Source organism: Limtongia smithiae (assembly GCF_038497785.1).
Source record: "Limtongia smithiae strain NRRL Y-17922 unplaced genomic scaffold V1518scaffold_1, whole genome shotgun sequence".
Lineage (NCBI taxonomy): Eukaryota > Fungi > Ascomycota > Lipomycetes > Lipomycetales > Lipomycetaceae > Limtongia > Limtongia smithiae.
Window position 1 is genome coordinate 714,470 of NW_027117622.1, and position 17,805 is coordinate 732,274.

A 17,805-nucleotide genomic window follows, 5' to 3' on the forward strand; every position below is an offset into this window, starting at 1 on the left:
AGTCCGCGCATCGCTTATTTCTGCCGCATCTGCGCAGTCGCGCGAAAGTTATGCCCAGTGCGAACTGCACGCCGCCGAGTCTCGGACTTCCGCATCCGAACACGACGGTGGATTTCTACGTTGCTGCGCTGCCAGCGAGCTGTCGAGAATCGGGCTTCGGGAACACGGATGTGCGAGCAGGCTGGCTGCTGGGGCATGTCTGCGGACTGCGTGTGTGCACGAAGAGCAGAGAGACGAAACGCAATACAGGCACGAGGCAGCGCCTCGTGCCTGTATTGCCAGCACAGCGCGCGCGCGTGCGCGGCCTCACTCGCCCGCACCGCCGCCCAAACTACCGCATCAGAGGCGACTTCAAGCCAATTGCCAAGTTCCACACGCGACAGGGCAGTCCCGAGCAGCCGGCATGCAACACGATGCCTCAGGATTGCTGGAACGTGGGCTGCTGATGCTCTGCCGTAGAACTGGAGTTCTGTCCACCCGGCAAAACGGGCGAAGTGATTCCTCCCAACCTCCTGAACCTTATCCTAGCACTCTCCAAAATTTTCCCTTTTTTTATTTTTCCGCCGCTTCAGTTGTACGCATCGCCAAATGACGACCGACGACGTGGAGAAGAAAGCGAAAAAGCACAGGAGGGATGAGACTGAGGATGAGCGTCGTGAGCGCAAGCGCTTGAAGAAACTTGAGAGGAAGCGGAAAGCCGACGAAGCGGAGGGTGCAGTCGAGTTCGAGCACGAGGATGAGCCGGTGAGCGTCCCTGAGAGCAATGCTGAGCAAGTCGGCGCTAGCGAAGAGCCAAAGAAGCACAAGAAGAAAAAGCATAGTAAGCATGCTGGCGTCTCGCCGCCAGCAGCTATTGAGACCGTTGCGACCGACAAGAGGGAGCCACCGGCGGTAATGGCGCCAACGGTGACGCCATTATCGTCGCAGACCGAAATCGACGAGTTTTTGAAGAGCAATGATATCTCTATCACGGACCCGTTAGAGCAAGGCATTAAGCCTACTCTCTCATTTGCAGAGCTTCATGTTGACAGCCGTATCCGCACTGTCCTTCAGAAGTACCCCAAACCGACCCCGATTCAGAGCGCGTCCTGGCCGTTCTTGCTCGCTGGTCGCGACGTCATCGGGGTGGCCGAGACTGGCTCTGGTAAGACTATGGCGTTTGCCGTTCCAGCGATCTCACACTTGCTGAGCAGCGGCTCGAAGGCCAGACAGAGCAAGAGCAAGCACGCGTCTGTGCTTGTCATTTCGCCTACACGAGAGCTGGCTATTCAGATTGAGGACAACATGCGCAACCTCAACGCTGCTGTGAAGGTCAAGTCAGTCTGTGTGTACGGCGGCGTGTCCAAGGACGACCAGAAGCGAGAGCTCAAGAATGCAGACATTATTGTTGCTACGCCGGGTCGTCTACTGGATCTGGTCAACGACGGATGCATTGACCTGTCGGCTATTTCGTACATTGTTCTTGACGAAGCTGACCGCATGCTCGAAAAGGGATTCGAGGAGGACATCAAACGGGTTATGCGGGACAGTGACGCCTCTGTGCGCAAGACCGTAATGTTCACGGCCACCTGGCCCACGTCGGTGCGTGACCTAGCGGCGCAGTTCCTCAATAGTCCCGTCAAGGTCGTCATTGGTGACCGCGAGTCAGACCTGAAGGCCAACAGCCGCATCACACAGATCGTTGAGGTCATGGACCCTCGCGGAAAGGAGCAACGACTACTGCAGGTGTTGAAGGAGAACCAGTCAGGGGCAAACAAGAACGATAAGATCCTGATTTTTGCGCTATACAAGAAGGAGGCCGTGCGTGTGGAGAGATTTTTGCAAGGTCGGGGCTACAACGTGGCGGCGATTCACGGTGATCTGTCTCAGGTACAGCGGTCAAGCGCGTTGGAGAGCTTCAAGAGCGGCAGGTGCACACTGCTACTGGCTACCGACGTTGCTGCTCGTGGTCTAGATATTCCGGCAGTAAAGCTTGTCATCAACCTGACAGTAAGTCCCTCACAACGATAGATGTGTGATTAATTGTATTTTAACCTTAAGCAGTTCCCACTGACAGCTGAGGACTATGTGCATCGAATCGGTCGTACTGGCCGAGCAGGACAGACTGGCAAGGCCATCACGTTCTTCACGGAGCATGAAAAGCATCTATCTGGCGCCCTCATCAACGTTCTCCGGGCCGCGGACCAGCCTGTGCCGCCTGAGCTGTTGAAGTTTGGAGGACACACTAAGAAGAAAGAGCACTCGGCATACGGCGCCTTCTTCAAGGAGATTGACCCGACCAAGAAGGCCAAGAAAATTGTGTTTGACTAAAGCGTATATAGGCTGGGACCGTTTGGGTTATTATGATAGAAATGCGCGTAATTGCGCCAAAATAGGTGCATTGTGGACCACTGCGTCGGCCGTTAAATCAGAGTTGATCAAGATGCGTTTGATGATGGTTATGCTGGTGAAGAGGGAAGCGAATAAAGTAGTCGGTTGTCCTCGTTAACCGTTGCGAAACGTTGATCATCATGAACGTAGGTTTAAAGATTCTAGGTTTTGGGAGCGGGGTAGCTACAGTTTGCTTGATCAGCGTTCCTGAGTCATCCTCAGCGTTCGAACAAATCGCAAATTCGACAATCTTCTGCAAGTGGAGGAAGAGCCAATACCATAGAGCAGACAACGCAAGAATGACCATGCGAGCTGTTGCACTCAAGGAGAGCTTGATCTCTGCAGAGGCGCTGTTTGTGAGTGACTCGGTCGATTATCCGCCTGCGCCAGGCAAGGACCAGGCGATCGTGAAAGTGGCCTACTTTGGCTTGAACCGTATGGACATCATGCAGCGCCAGGGAACATATCCTGTGAGTTTTGTCTTCGGCTACGGGTGAATCGAGTCTTACGCGACCAGGTCCCGACTGGAGCACCAAACACGCTTGGCGTAGAGTTCTCAGGGTCTATTGTGACCATTGGCGATGGCACTGAATCCCCGTTGCAAATTGGAGACGTCGTATTTGGTCTCGTCGCAGGTGGCGCGTACGCAGAGTACGTGCTGTGCTCGACGAAGTTGCTGATGAAGTACGAGACGCCGAGCGCGGAATCAACGTTCACGCAGCTGTCTGCTGGCGGTGCGCCAGAGGTGTGGTTTACCGCGACACAGGCGCTTCTCAAGATCGCCCGAATTCACGAGAACAAGGACCGCGTGAAATGCGTGCTGATCCATGCCGGTGCGTCGGGAGTAGGAATCGCGGGGCTGCAGCTTGCGCGTGCGGTGCTTGGGCCAGAGGCACAGATCTTTGCTACTGTGGGCAGCGATGAAAAGGTGCGGTTCGTGGAGAGCGTGATGGGTGCGACGAAGGGTATCAACTACAAGAAATACGACTTTGCGAAGGTGATCCTGGAGTACACGAGCGGTGCTGGCGCGGACGTGGTGGTTGATTTCATTGGGCAGGAGTACTTCATGCGGAACATTGCGGTGGCTGCGATGGACGCGCACATTGTGATGCTCTCGCTGATGAGCGGGTCTGTCGTGGACGGCCGCGTGGACATTGCGGGCATCCTGCGCAAGCGGCTGACCATCCAGGGATCGACACTGCGGTCACGCACTATCGCGTACCAGTCCGACGTGCGCGCTCTGTTCGAGACGTACGGGCTACCCGGGCTTGTGCGGGGGGAGTTTGTGAACCCAGTGGACAAGGTGTTTGCGTGGACGAGCGTGGCGGACGCGCACCGCTACATGGAGTCGAACGTGTCGATGGGCAAGATTATGTGTGTCGTGGAGTAGTAGCAATAGCGTGAACATTGTAGCACGCAGCATATCTGCCGGCCATTGGTGGAAGTCTCGGAGAGCGGTCGGGCCGTGTAGGCGGATTATCACATGCAAATTACTCAGTCCCCTGCGGCCCGCAACCACGCATGACGCCCAGTCCGCCAGTCTCTGCAGCGCGCAGCTCGCGAGTCCTGGTCCACACGCGTTCAGCCCCTAGAGCCTCGCGACCGGCCTCGAGAGCCATGAGCAGACCGCAGCGACCGCCGGCGGGAGCCCGGAAGACGGCGTTCGGCGTCCCCGGTACTGGGTCGTGCCACGCCAGCATCGGCGATATTTTCTTCCAGGCAAGCCGCACGGCCTCGACGCCATTTTTTCCGGGTGCCGCCGTCTCGCCTGCTGCCCCTCCCCCTGCCCCTCCTCCTGCCCGTCCCTTCCGTTCTCCTCCTCTGCACCCCTTTCTTCTTTCTCCTCTTTCTGTCCTCACGGCTACTCCACCATGGCGTCGGCATTTAGGCGTCCCGCCGTCCGCCGCGCGCTCTTCGCCGCGGCGTCCGGCCTCGCCGCTTCCGCCGTCATCCTCCCGCAGTCCAACTCCCGTCTGCGCGCAGACGCTGTGATAGCCACGCCACTGTCGCTGCCCATTCCGCCACGACACCCCCCGCCCACCGCGCGCGCTCAGCAGATTGCGCGTCTTGGCTCTGACGAGTTCGATCTTCTTGTCATTGGAGCGGGCGCTTCCGGTGCTGGTGTCGCGCTCGATGCTGCCGCCCGTGGGCTCAAGGTCGCGCTCGTCGAGCGTGACGACTTCTCATGCGGAACCAGCAGTCGCAGCACCAAGCTCGTCCACGGCGGCGTGAGATACCTCGAGAAGGCGTTCTGGAACCTCGACTATGAGCAGTACAAGCTCGTCAAGGAGGCCCTGGCGGAACGTGCCACGTTTCTTACCATCGCGCCGCACCTGTCGTTCGCCCTGCCCATCATGGTCCCAGTGTACACCTGGTGGCAGATCCCGTACTACTGGGCCGGCACGAAGGCGTACGACCTCCTTGCCGGTCGGGAGAACATGGCTTCCAGTTTCTTCATGACCCGCTCCGCCGCGCTCGACATGTTCCCCTTGCTGAAACCAGACGACCTCAAGGGCGGCATCGTCTACTACGATGGCTCCCACAACGACGCGCGCATGAATGTTTCTCTGGCACTCACCGCTGCTGACAACGGCGCCGTTGTGCTGAACCACATGGAAATTACCGAGCTCACGAAGGACCCCGCTACCGGCGCCATCAACGGCGCAGTAGCCCGCGACACGGACGGCGGCTTTTACGACAAGATTCCCATCTCTGCCAAGGTTGTCGTCAACGCGACTGGTCCGTTCACAGACGCCATCCGCAAGCTTGACACCCCCGTTGCCGTCGACATCGTTGCGCCGTCCTCGGGTACACATCTGATTCTTCCCGACTACTACTGCCCCTCTAGTATGGGCATGATCGACCCGCAGACCTCGGATGGTCGCGTCATCTTCTTCCTTCCCTGGCAGGGTCAGACCCTGGCTGGCACAACCGATGCTCCGACCGCGGTCGCGAAGGACCCGGTCCCTACCGAGGAGGAGATCGATTGGATCCTCAAAGAGATCCGAGGCTACCTGTCTTCCGACATCACTGTGAAACGTGACGACGTGCTCGCCGCGTGGACGGGTATCCGCCCGCTCGTGCGCGACCCTGCCGCCAAGTCGACTGAGTCCCTTGTCCGCAACCACCTTGTCACCGTCTCGGAGTCCGGCCTCGTGACGGTGGCCGGTGGCAAGTGGACCACCTACCGCGAGATGGCGCAGGATACTGTGGACGCATGCGTGACTAAATTCGGCCTCACCCCGAAGGCCCCGTGCTCCACCAAGACGCTCCTGCTCAACGGTGCTCACGGCTACCGCAGCACCTTACACGTCCACCTCATCCAGGCTTATGGTATCGAGACCGACATCGCGAAACATCTCGCCGCAAACTACGGCGACCGCGCTTATGACGTTCTCGAGCTGTGCTCCAAGCCCGCTGGCCGCTGGCCTGTGACTGGCCTTAAGCTCGCCGAGAACTACCCTTACGTCGACGGCGAGATCAAGTATGCCGTCCGCAACGAGTACGCGCGCACGGCTATCGATGTGCTTGCCCGCCGCACTCGTCTCGCGTTCCTTAACTACAAGGCGGCTCTTGAGAGCTTACCCATGGTGATTGACGTCATGGGCGACGAGCTTGCGTGGGACAAGGCCCGCAAGGAGAAGGAATGGACTTCCACCGTCAAGTACCTCCACTCCATGGGTCTCCCCGCCGACCAGAACTGGACCCGGGCTCAAGTTGAGGCTGGCGCTCTCAACAAGTTGCATTGATTCCGTTTTTAATTCTTGTGATTGTATATATTATACTTATACGTTACGGCTGCACAAGAACCTGGTACAGCAGCTGAGGATCAAAAAAAGTATCTATTTCTTTGGGTTTTTGGTAGGGATACTAGTCAAGTCACAGTGACTGCTAGTAGTTATACTATAACTTTATATTATTACTAGATGTTATGGATTTTGGAAGAGCAAGCAACTCTGTGGATTGCGCGTGCATAATGGATGTCCTAGAAATCAATTTATTGTGGTTCATCTATGATAATCCGTATCTGCTCCTACCTCCTCTGCTCTGATGGTGCCAGGTTTCAACAATAACCAAGTACGTGCTCTGCCCTGTCGTCATAGTGCCTCGCAAAGCAGAACCGATGATGCCGATCATGATGCTGGCGGTTGGAACTCATTTATTTATTACGCCACATGAAATCTCGATTAGGTATGCCAAACTTTTGTACGCAGGACAACTCCACAAATGAAGAACAAACAAACGCCCACAGCACAGATACCGTAAAATTTATCCCACTTGCTTTCTAGACCCCCTCAGAGCATAATTATTCATTTTGTCTTCATCATCACTGTTTTCATCATCACTGTCTTCCTCGCTACCGCCGTCGTCGTAGTTGTAGCACTCGCCGTAAGACGAGTAGCAAACTTTGTCACCGCCCGATGTTTGTAGTCCTGAAGCCGACAGCCCAAGGTCCGAGACATACTGGCTCCTTGATCTTGTTCCGCTGAAAAATGCAAGCAAGTCCGTACGTGCTTCAAACTCCTGAGTGGTCCGCGCGATGTTCTCCGACGTGATGTTCGAAGCAATAGCAAAATCAAGAGCAAATAGTATTTGTAGCTCCGCTAATGCCACAGAACGCATTGTCAACGAATCTTGGTGCCCGGATCCGGCAGGTATGCTCAGACGACCATCGTACTCGTCATCCATGTACTTGTACGCAATCGCTAGCGCGGCAAGAATGATAACCGCGCCAACGTGCGTACGCAGTTCCAGTGCAGGCAAGTGCTTTGCGGCACTGCCTTGCTCGCGCGACAGAATTCCGCAAATCTGTGTGACGGTATCGAATCGGAGCATTTCGAGCAAGCAAACCGCGCCAGCGACCACCGCTACGGACGGCATCGCACAGCGGAGCAATATCTCCACTGCCTCCCTTGAAATGGCGCATGAATCGTACAGCGTCGCTGAGATGTGCATGGCACAGCCCGGATACAGAGAGGCTTGTCTACTTTGCTTCGTCGGGCAGTCAGGCAGCATGTCCGTAGCAATTAGCCGTGGCGGATCTCGCGGCGTGTCGCATATGCATACGCGGGAAAGCGACGCCGCCGACGAAGACGGCGGCGGGGAAGGCAGGTGCGACAGCAACGAGTACGACGAGCGTAAGCGACTTGAGAACATCGTACTTCGAGATAGCGATGAAGGAGGTGACGTATTCAACCCAGGCCGCGCAAGTAAGTAAAGTGGCTGTACACGCGCTCGAGCTGATGCAGAGGATATATATAGTGAGCGAGTGAGCAAAGGGGGCGGTGAAGACCCGGGGCCATGGAACTAAACGTGAGGCGCGAACTACCTAAAAATACGTCAATATTTTTGGCACTCCCGCCGCACCAACAGCCACACCAAAACGACCCTGTGACGTCAAACAATCACGTGAGCATCTCCATAGTCATCGAAAATACGTTTGACAATTTTGGTCCAGAACCCTCAAAATCAGGGTGTAGTACCAACCACGACGCCAACTGAACAAGCGCTCGCAACGGTATCCTCGCCATCAGCAGTAGGTGTCGTGACAGCAGCCGTGATGACAATCACGCACTGTCCTTTCGCAACAATCTCCGGCCGAGTACCATGCAATTGAATCCAAGCATGGCCGTCGGCGACCGCCGTAACCGTGCCTCCGCGCGAAAATCCAGAGTGAACCGTAACCGGAGCGCCAACTGTGACTGGCACAGCGACCGGCAAAGTGTTCGCAGTAGCCGCAAACGCACTCGAAAACTCGACCTCGATCTGCATCGCAGTATCCGCAGCGTCAGAACCTTCATTAGACTGGTTCACGACGCTCATACCCTTCTGCAGCCGCGCACAAGCTCTATCCATTTCGTCGCTGCAGCTGCTCACAAGCTCAATCCCAATAGACCCGATGTCACCCTGCCGTAGATGAAGGCATGGAATACGCAACTTCTGAACACTGCGGACGACTACAAGCATGCTTGCGGCGCCCGCGTTGCCCATGGCGTAGGTATGTCCAACCGTGACCGTGCCTGAACGAACAACACCGGTCAAAATTCGGCCGGAGTCGTATACCGATGTGACAAAAAAGTTCAATCCGCCATCACGTTCCGTACTCGCTGGGCCACCAGTCGATCGGCATGTGCAGCTTGATGTGTGGCGCAAAATGTGATCATACTCGACGTCGGTGGTATCTAAATCCAAAATTTCGGAATCCATATCCTCGTCCAATTTCTCGTCATCGTCGTCCTCAATAGTCCTAGCACCGGTAGCACGTGGCCCAATTTCGGCAGCATTTAGGAAATCATGTAGAAATGCCACACCTGTTCCGCTGACAGCGGACACAAGAAAGACGGGAACACAGCACTCGTTAGCAGCGCAGTCCTCTGCGATAGACGCGGAATTAACCATTTTTCCAAATAAGGTCCTTTCGACACCGTCACCGGAACCTGTATCTTCTCTCCTAAAAGTCGAAATACGCATCAAAATCATGCGCAACAAAGTCTTGAGATGCTCCGAATTCCTGACCGTGTCAGACTTTGTTAGCAAGACAGCGACACGGGGTGTTGTGCGCAACGCCAGATCAAGATATTCCATCCACCGGCCACCGCTATGCGCGCTTACTGTGACAAATGTAACATCGGGAGAATAGAGAGCAATATTGCGGCACAGAGAGCCAAACTTGGCTGTTGCTCCCGGACTATCAAACGCCATGACAATACGCCGCGACGACCGCACAATTTCTTCACACGTATATTTGTTGGTGTAGTTTGTTACTACAGCTCGTCTGGCTTCCTCCTCATCGTAAAAATCGTAGTCGTCGTCAGTGCTGCCCTCCCGTGAAGATCCGAAGCTGCCAACCGATCCTACAGGTGACTCGCGAGACCGAGGGTTATAGCCAAAAACATCAATACCAATACTCGTTGTTTCTCCAGACACAAGTTCGTGGCGATGCTTCATGACCTTAACGCGCGACTTGCCACGACCATTGTCATGCGTGTCGTAGCAGATCTTTCCGAGCAGCGACGACTTGCCGGAGTTGGATGAACCAACCAAAAACAGGCGAACGACGTCTTTTTCCACTGCCTTCTTGAAAACGTGCACTTCCACGACTCTGCGTAAGCCCTGATTGTCAATATGACTGTCGGGTACTGTAGTCACGGCCCCTTGGCCATTCACAGTGATAACTCGTACTACTTTAAACCAAGCACCAACGGCGTTCGACATTTTCTTCAAAGTAGCCAAAGACGCATAAATTTCGCGTTCTGAAAGTCCAAATAAAGTGCCATTATCTCCAACGCCAATTTCATATATTGCTTGTCCTTGTCCTTGCGTCAGTCGCCACTGCAGCTGTGTGGTTAACTGCGCCAGTCGCGCAGGATGCGGGGAGAGCATATGCAGTTTATACTCCACAGCCCCGTGTGAATCCGTCTCTGGCGCAATACAGTCCTCTCTGTACGGTATTCCGCTATCAATGTCCAGCGATCCTACGCCGAACGGCGAGAGCAGCGGTGCATGCGTCTCCTTGTAAGTGAAGATATCCATAGTCCGAAGACCCGACGTGCGATGAGCTGTGCGGCGCGGAAATCAATATCGGAGGTATGGCGCAACAAGTCTCGCTCTGCAGCGAATCGATTAAAAACAATTTCGGCGGAGAACTAGGGTTTTAAGATCACGTCCGGCGATTCACACGACGCGTTGAGGCGGTGGGCGTCTGGGTGTTGTGCAGGGGACTATGGGTGAGTAATTCGATACAGACCTCCGAGATTCCGTGCGGCGGAGAATATATGCACGTGACTCGTAGCCGTGCGTGGGGACCCTGCATTTCAATAGCTTCTCGTCAAGCTCAGGATGAGGTGCGTTTTGTTATCTCTCCCCTGCAGCTTATTGCCAGCCCACCCGCGGCATGTCGGAGGAGCTCGAGGAGGAGCTTTTTTCGATAAACATCATATACGAAGGATGTATGAACCAACAATCCTCCAGCATATTCCTCGTTTATCCGCCGTCGGTGCCAGAGCTCGCCATCCAGATATCATTTCCTGCGGCATATCCCGCGTCGCCGCCAAGCATTCTCTCCGTATCAGCACCGCCGTCACTCGAAAAGCATCTATATCATGGCCCGGGACACTTGCCTGTAGATGTGGAGTTTTTGTCCGACACTCTCCACGCATGCTATCGTCCCGGCGAAGTGTGTGTTTTCGACTTTTTGGACTCCTTGAACGACGCACTCATTGTTGACGATGAATATCAGAGACAACGACGTGCGGCCGCTGAAGCAATTTCTATAGCACAATCTTCTGGCACGCACACGCCTCCCGATGAGGCGTATGAATCCAGCGATGACGGGGTCGACTCTTCTGATCTGGGCTGGGCAGTGTCGGACATGATCGTGGACAGAAAATCCAAGTTTGTCGGTCGAGCACATGAAGTCCATTCTGTTCAAGAGGCACAGGCAAAGCTAGCTATTTTGAAGACAAACAAAAAAATTGCACGTGCGCAGCATAATATGACAGCCTGGCGGATAAAGCCTGAAAACGGTTCGATGACAATACAGGGTGGGTACATTTGGGCTTCTGTCAACTTCCGAAACTTCTCTAATAGATCAGATTGCGACGACGATGGCGAGTCAGCTGCTGGATCAAGGTATGGCTATGGCTGCAATTTTGGCCTTGTTGTACAAAGTTTGTTCTGACAGCTAGGAAAATTTTCAGGCTACTACATTTACTTACTGTAAGTGCAATTATCGTTAACAACTACGGGGCAGTATGATGATTAACTGAAGATAGTTGATGGTGAGCTTATTATACACGCGTTAATTTCAGCGACTAATTCTGCTAGGACATGTGGAATGTCATGGTAGTCGTAACGAGATGGTTCGGCGGCACACATATCGGCCCCGACCGGTATGTTCACATTTGTAAAGCACTGCTCGATCAAGCTGACCGATGGCAGATTTAAACACATCAACAATGCTGCTCGGGATGCTCTGGTGAAGGGAGGATTTGTTGTCGACGGTACTAACGACAAAGCAAAAAAAGGCAAGAAGTCATCCAAGTCATCCAAACGATAATATAATAGGTCATTTGTATTGTAGTGTACATGTATTATAGAAAGAATATTTAAAGCCCTAATTTAAAAAGCACCAATGAGCTGTTTAACTTATTTCCTCTTTTTTTTGTGTTTGTCGCGCGGTGAGTCGCTGGAGCCCCGCTTGTTTGACGATGGGGCTCTACTTTGGGCAGATCCACCGCTTCCTGAAATCCCCATCGCACTTCGAACGCGCCTCATCATGCTCTCCTCTTCAACCTTCTCTTTAGCAAGCCGCCTTGCTTTGGTGTCTTCGGTTTCCACCTTTTCGCTGTCTTCGTCAGAGTCAGAGTCCTTTGCAGCTTGGTCCTAATACGCATTGTTAACTTATCTCTTGATGAAAAACTCAATCGAGTATATGGCTCACATACAGCAAACTTGCCCCAACTTTGCCTTCCTTTCAATTCTGGTGAATTTTCAGTGGGCATATCGATCGAGTGAAAGCCGACGCCTTGTATTATCGTGATTTGACTTTGACTGGCGGTTGCTGTCGTCGACGGGCTTTCTGTCTCCAGCGTCCACTTTGACGCATGATCTATTTGTCGTTGTTCCTGCTCTAGCTCTGCGAGCTTTTCTTTTGTACTAGCTTGTCGCATAAACTGTACGATTGCGTTAACAACTATATGTATGCATTATAGAGGCGCGAGGGTCTCACCTTCATGGTTAGCACTTTCGACGACAGACCCTTGGCAGCTGCTGGGCTATCCGTAGACTGCCCTGTAGGCATTTCAGATCTGCGTTCATCCTTCTGCTTTCTAGCCATGGCTTGGAAATGTCTGCTCGAAATGTTGTAGAATTAAAATGCTCTAATTGAAGATGTTCTCTCGTTAGTTTGCGCGTTGGGAGGTTTGCAGACCTCCTGAACTGAGCCGCACAAGCAAATTCCTGGCTCGTAGAGAAAAAATATTGAAGGCACCCTGGAGAGCCAGCAATACCTCCATCGAGAGAATATTTCAGTCTGACACCCGCATGATTCCGCAAGATGAAAACCGAGTTTAAAGTGAGTGGCCCTTTGAAGCATGCGCGCAACTATACTCGGTACTAACAGACGTGGCAGTTTTCCAACTTACTAGGAACAGTTTACCGGCAAGGCAATTTGGTCTTCACGCCGGACGGCACCTGTCTTCTGAGCCCGGTGGGCAACAGAGTTACTTGTTTTGATCTTGTGAAGTAAGTGACGACGAGCGCCTAATTCTAAGTTGTATGTACGCTAATCTTCGAAGCAACAAATCATTCACTTTTTCGTACGAACATCGCAAAAACATCGCTCGGATTAGCTTAAATCCTCAAGCCACGCTTCTTCTTTCCGTCGATGAAGGTAACTCGTTATTGACTTATAGTTATGATGGCACGTTTTGCTGATACCGCTGATACGCAGACGGCCGAGCAATTCTCGTCAACTTCATCCGACGCACGGTGCTTTACCATTTCCATTTCAAGGATAAAGTCACAGACCTTTCATTCTCTCCGGATGGCAAATTTTTTTCGGTTACCTGCTTTCGCCAAATTCAGCTTTGGCGGACGCCGAAATATGGAACCGAAGATCAGCAGTTTGCGCCTTTTGTTCGGCACAGAATATACACCGGTCATAGCGCGGAAATCACCTCACTCACATGGTCCCGAGATTCTCGTTTCTTTTTGACGGCGTCGAAGGATCTGACTGCCCGGATATATTCAGTGCAGTCCGAAGACAGCAGTGCTGCATCAGTGCTTGGCGGTCACAGAGACGATGTAACTGGTGCATATTTTAGCAAAGACCAGGAAACGGTGACTATAGCATTGTGTAGCATGGATATAATGCATGCGCTGACGATATCGTGTAGATCTACACGGTGACACGAGACGGTGCGCTGTTCACATGGAAGTATGGCGTTCCAGATTTTCTCAAGCAGGAAGACGAGGAAGACGCCGACGAGATGGACGTGGACGACAGTCGCATGCGGTGGTGGACAGTGCGGAGGGACTTTTTCAAGCAGGATGCAAAAGTTCATTGCGCTACTTTTCACGCAGACACAAACCTATTGGTCGTGGGCTTTGCGTCCGGTGTCTTTGGCATTTACGAGCTTCCCGACTTCAACATGATTCACACACTCAGCATATCCCAAAAGTCTATCGACTTTGTCACGATCAACACATCTGGCGAATGGCTAGCATTTGGTGCGGCGAAGCTAGGACAGTTGTTGGTATGGGAATGGCAGTCTGAATCGTACATTTTGAAGCAACAGGGCCATTACGATTCGATCAACTGCGCAACATACTCCCCTGATGGAAGCAAAGTCATCACTGGTTCGGACGACGGAAAGATCAAAGTATGGGACGTTGCGTCAGGATTCGCTGTGGTAACATTCACCGAGCATATTTCCGCCGTCACTGCGCTAGAGTTCTCCAAGCGCGGAGCCAACAGTGTGTTGTTTTCAGCATCCTTAGATGGTTCGATTCGTGCGTGGGATTTGATTCGTTATCGAAACTTCCGCACATTCACGGCTCCTAGTCGTATCCAGTTCTCTTCGCTTGCTGTCGACCCCAGCGGCGAAGTTGTGTGCGCTGGCTCAATTGATGATTTTGATATTCATCTGTGGTCAGTACAAACTGGACAGCTGTTGGACCGGTTGTCAGGCCACGAGGGGCCAGTGTCATGCTTGTCATTTGCCGAGGAAGGCGGAATACTTGCCAGCGCAAGCTGGGATAAAACCGTGCGCGTGTGGGATATATTTGCGCGACATGTTTCCGTCGAGCCGTTTGAGCAACAGTCCGATGTTCTTTCTATCGCGCTTCGCCCAGATTCTAAGCAGGTTGCCGTTGCGACATTGGATGGACAAATTTCAATATGGGATATCGGGAATGGGAGACAAGTCGGCGTGATTGACGGTCGTCGTGATGTGTCTGGAGGAAGATATCATGATGACAGATTTACTGCTAAAAACGCGGCAAGATCGAAAAATTTCAGGTCGTTGAGTTATAACGCCGATGGAACCTGCATTCTGGCCGCCGGTAATAGCAGGTACATTTGCTTGTACGACGTTGACAACGAAGTACTCTTGCGAAAATACACAATCTCGCGAAACATGGCACTCGAAGGCACCGTCGACAAGCTTAACAGCAAGGACATGACCGAAGCAGGACCTATGCAACTGATAGACGACGCTGGCGATGCGTCAGATCTCGAAGATCGGATAGACCGTTCCCTCCCTGGTGCGTCGCGTGGCGACTTATCCGCGCGCAAGACGCGTCCGGCGATTCGCACAACCGCGATCAAATTCTCGCCAACCGGCAGCTCATTCGTTGCCGCGTCCACAGAGGGCTTGCTGATGTACTCTGTCGATAACGAGTTCTTCTTCGACCCGTTCGATCTTGACGTCGATGTTACCCCCGCTGCGGCGATCGAGGCCATGCAGCGCGAACACGACTACGTCAAAGCCCTCGTCATGGCGTTCCGGCTCAATGAGCGGTACCTCATACACCGCATCTACGAGTCCGTCCGCACGCGAGACATCTCGCTCGTCGCGCGCCGCGTGCCAGTCGTTTATCTATCCCGGCTGCTCAAGTTCATCGCGACGATGCTCGACGACTCGCCGCATATGGAGTTCCACCTGCGCTGGATTGATGCTATTTTGACTGCGCATGGCATGATTCTGAAACAGCACCGGGTACAGTTCGCGCCTGAACTGCGTGGGCTGCTTAAGGTCGTCGGCAAGACATATAAAGATATTGCAAAGTTGTCGGACGAGAATAGTAGTTTGCTAACGTATATTCTGGAAGAGAAGGGGAGTTTGGATAGTTACGATAGCATGATAACTGTGCAAGCTTAGAGTTTTGATTTTTGCTACTTGTTTAAGGGAATGTATGATAACAGAGTGATGGTTTTATTACTACTCAAATATGTGGTGTACAACACCGCCGAATTGCGTACCTTGAAACTAACCAAATAGAAGAGCTGTTATCTCTATTCTGCAAAACACCGACTAAAATCTCCAGCACAATCAGACGCTCGCAAAATTGGTCTCACAAACTCACAAAATGTAAATTCGATTAGCCGTGCAAGCAAGAAGCGCGCGAGCAAGAAACGCTCGACTCATTCGTCAAATACCCAGAGAAATCACACCATAATCCACGCAATACAATACCAAAATGTGAGCTAACAACTAAACGCCAAATAGATTTACCCAAAACAAGTAACCAAATCATAATTACACCTTACGTATATGCAACGAAATAATCCCCAATTCGCGGCTGCCAGGACAAAATAGCAAGTCCTACCACACAGCGTTGTCCAGATCTTGCCATACGTCGCTTCGCGTTCTGTCATATTGCATAATGCCTCCGACCAGCCTATCCGAGTTCGCAATCCACAACGAGTCGTCGCCGGAGCCTGATGACTGCGAAAACCCAATACCAGAAACACTACCCCAGAATTCGATATTCTGAGCATGCGAGTACGTGTGAGTGTCGAGAACATGAACGTGGTCGAACGATTCGGCGACTGCGAGAAATCGCCCGTCTTTGTTAAATTGGATGTTGCGAATAATCCCTACTTCGGAGTTAACCGTGTGAATGGGATTGTATAGATTCCGCACGTCGTAGATTTGGCATATTGCGTCTTGACTTCCTGTAGCTATGGTATACCCATTATTGCTCCATGCACAAGAAAAGATATAGTCATTGTGATCATGAACCGTGTGGACTGTCTTCCCAGATGCCGCGTCAACTATCAGTGCTGGCAAGGCGTCGCCGGCCACTATTCGAAGTTTGTCATCCGGCGATGTCGCGCTACAATTAACAGGAAAATCGTAAAGATGCGTATGCAATATCTGGTTCCGAATCAAGTCCAGCGACCGCACCGCATTGTCGTTGCAGGAAACAACCGCCATAGGAATATTCGAAACTGACGGACGTGTGCGTAATTCCACATGGTTCGTACATGTGTTTAGGTCCGATGTAATAATACCCTCGCCAGATGGCGCCCAGGACGTTCTTTCCTCCGCCAGGTTCTTGTAGATGTACTGCCCGTTTAATCCGCAAGCGATAGCCACCTCCTCTGTCGCACCGAGTGTAGAGATATACGTAGACTGTCCTATAGCAGTTTTACTTTGCTATATTTAGTAGTACGTAAGCTTTCATCACTGCAGAACCAGAATAGAATCAATAGGCACTCACGTCAACTGCCATGACAGTAGTGCAATCTCCTGTGTCAGAATCAAGTCGCATAATGCTTCTCGCCTGGTGATAATATATGTTGTTTTTAGTCACTGGCGAGAGAAGATGCCGCAGCTGAAAATGTAGTGTCTCGGGACAAGGGTTAGTCAGCATTTGCTGGAATCGAAAAATGTGCTCGTCGCGCGAGGCCTCCGGGGAATCGTGCGCCTCCTGTACAGTCGCTAAGTCAATAATTCCAGTGGATTGACGTAACGGTACATACCCGCTTAATACGGCTCCATAACGCCATATAGTTACAGTGGGGGTTAATGAACATCAGGTTCCTCAGTTTCCGAGCACATTTTGCTATGTCTATGCGAGGCTGACTTAATCGTGCCTCGCCGAACACGACACAGTCGCTAGTGGGCCACGGAATCCTTTGCGTATTAGAGCCAGTCACTTCTTCCTGCGAAATTCTGTCCACACTCCGGAAGTTCGTGGCGGCGTAATTCAACTGCTGGTACTGATTGCGATCAATGGCGCGACACATGTATAATCTATGCACAAGAGCAAAAAATGATGGATCAAAAAAATCCTCTACGCCATACAGGTCAGTTAGTGAAAGGGATGATGTGAAAAAATGTAACGGTCTCACCATGATTGCCTGTGTAAAATGGCCCAAAAGCCCGAGAGCCTCCATAGTGAATATCCTCGTAGCCCCAGTGATCGTAGAGGTCTAAAGAGCGAATCACGTCAACGTCACTCTCTTCTCTATCTCGATCCCGGCGTCCATAGCGATAGCTGTACAAATAGCTATCGTTGTCGTCAAACGAGAGCTCAAGATGAGATCCTATCGCAGTTTCAGCCCCTATCTCACGACGATAGTCGTCGAAACCACGGCCTGGTAAACCACAGTGAGCCAAATATGCCCGCACTGACGACAATTCAATAGCCTTACTTCCAAATTCGCCGGAAAATGCCCAGGAGTCCCACATGTCGTCCTCGTCGTGGTCAAAACTCGCATCCTGGATCAACGGATCCCCGCTTTCAACGATCCAGGCAGGTGGCGGCGCATTGCTGCGCAGATCTTCGGGCCGCTGAAAACTCCATCCAGAGGCCGGCATTATGAAAGACTAGAGCCGCCAAAAATGTATGGGAAAGAGAAATCGAGCCACGCATTCATACGTACGGGACTTTTCGTATGAATGCGATTTGCCCGAGTACTTG

General features: G+C 52.4%; 9 protein-coding genes across 9 annotated transcripts; 5 read left to right on the forward strand and 4 right to left on the reverse strand.

Annotated features, from left to right (window-relative positions):
• The first annotated feature begins 510 nt into the window (after nucleotides 1-510).
• Nucleotides 511-2,489, forward strand: V1518DRAFT_408817 (ATP-dependent RNA helicase dbp3). The gene is made up of 2 exons (XM_066902224.1): nucleotides 511-1,989; nucleotides 2,044-2,489. Exons 1-2 carry the CDS (start codon nucleotides 589-591, stop codon nucleotides 2,308-2,310), a joined length of 1,668 nt encoding a protein of 555 aa, XP_066761930.1. The 5' UTR covers nucleotides 511-588; the 3' UTR covers nucleotides 2,311-2,489.
• Nucleotides 2,490-3,909, forward strand: V1518DRAFT_408819 (uncharacterized protein). Its single transcript, XM_066902225.1, has 2 exons — nucleotides 2,490-2,840; nucleotides 2,888-3,909. The coding sequence occupies exons 1-2, from the start codon at nucleotides 2,511-2,513 to the stop codon at nucleotides 3,758-3,760; spliced, it is 1,203 nt and encodes a 400-aa protein (XP_066761931.1). The 5' UTR covers nucleotides 2,490-2,510; the 3' UTR covers nucleotides 3,761-3,909.
• Nucleotides 3,910-4,138: 229 nt separating this feature from the next.
• Nucleotides 4,139-6,595, forward strand: V1518DRAFT_408821 (FAD dependent oxidoreductase-domain-containing protein). Its single transcript, XM_066902226.1, has one exon. The coding sequence runs from the start codon at nucleotides 4,242-4,244 to the stop codon at nucleotides 6,117-6,119; it is 1,878 nt and encodes a 625-aa protein (XP_066761932.1). The 5' UTR covers nucleotides 4,139-4,241; the 3' UTR covers nucleotides 6,120-6,595.
• Nucleotides 6,380-7,683, reverse strand: V1518DRAFT_17138 (uncharacterized protein). The gene has a single exon (XM_066900814.1). The coding sequence runs from the start codon at nucleotides 7,525-7,527 to the stop codon at nucleotides 6,640-6,642; it is 888 nt and encodes a 295-aa protein (XP_066761933.1). The 5' UTR covers nucleotides 7,528-7,683; the 3' UTR covers nucleotides 6,380-6,639.
• Nucleotides 7,684-10,143, reverse strand: V1518DRAFT_17137 (uncharacterized protein). The gene has a single exon (XM_066900813.1). It carries the CDS (start codon nucleotides 9,901-9,903, stop codon nucleotides 7,840-7,842), a length of 2,064 nt encoding a protein of 687 aa, XP_066761934.1. The 5' UTR covers nucleotides 9,904-10,143; the 3' UTR covers nucleotides 7,684-7,839.
• Nucleotides 10,144-10,166: 23 nt separating this feature from the next.
• Nucleotides 10,167-11,509, forward strand: V1518DRAFT_408827 (ribosomal protein S5 domain 2-type protein). The gene is made up of 6 exons (XM_066902227.1): nucleotides 10,167-10,913; nucleotides 10,965-11,001; nucleotides 11,070-11,088; nucleotides 11,145-11,150; nucleotides 11,197-11,261; nucleotides 11,311-11,509. The coding sequence occupies exons 1-6, from the start codon at nucleotides 10,265-10,267 to the stop codon at nucleotides 11,426-11,428; spliced, it is 894 nt and encodes a 297-aa protein (XP_066761935.1). The 5' UTR covers nucleotides 10,167-10,264; the 3' UTR covers nucleotides 11,429-11,509.
• A 118-nt stretch (nucleotides 11,510-11,627) lies between these two features.
• V1518DRAFT_408833 (uncharacterized protein) lies at nucleotides 11,628-12,063 on the reverse strand. The gene has a single exon (XM_066902228.1). It carries the CDS (start codon nucleotides 12,039-12,041, stop codon nucleotides 11,646-11,648), a length of 396 nt encoding a protein of 131 aa, XP_066761936.1. The 5' UTR covers nucleotides 12,042-12,063; the 3' UTR covers nucleotides 11,628-11,645.
• Nucleotides 12,064-12,350: 287 nt separating this feature from the next.
• V1518DRAFT_408836 (WD40-repeat-containing domain protein) lies at nucleotides 12,351-15,379 on the forward strand. The gene is made up of 5 exons (XM_066902229.1): nucleotides 12,351-12,445; nucleotides 12,503-12,615; nucleotides 12,669-12,763; nucleotides 12,824-13,212; nucleotides 13,269-15,379. Exons 1-5 carry the CDS (start codon nucleotides 12,428-12,430, stop codon nucleotides 15,252-15,254), a joined length of 2,601 nt encoding a protein of 866 aa, XP_066761937.1. The 5' UTR covers nucleotides 12,351-12,427; the 3' UTR covers nucleotides 15,255-15,379.
• On the reverse strand, nucleotides 15,293-17,799 carry V1518DRAFT_408837 (WD40-repeat-containing domain protein). The gene is made up of 5 exons (XM_066902230.1): nucleotides 17,537-17,799; nucleotides 17,234-17,479; nucleotides 16,862-17,175; nucleotides 16,600-16,809; nucleotides 15,293-16,535 (listed from the first exon to the last, which is right to left on the reverse strand). Exons 1-5 carry the CDS (start codon nucleotides 17,700-17,702, stop codon nucleotides 15,699-15,701), a joined length of 1,773 nt encoding a protein of 590 aa, XP_066761938.1. The 5' UTR covers nucleotides 17,703-17,799; the 3' UTR covers nucleotides 15,293-15,698.
• Nucleotides 17,800-17,805: the final 6 nt, after the last annotated feature.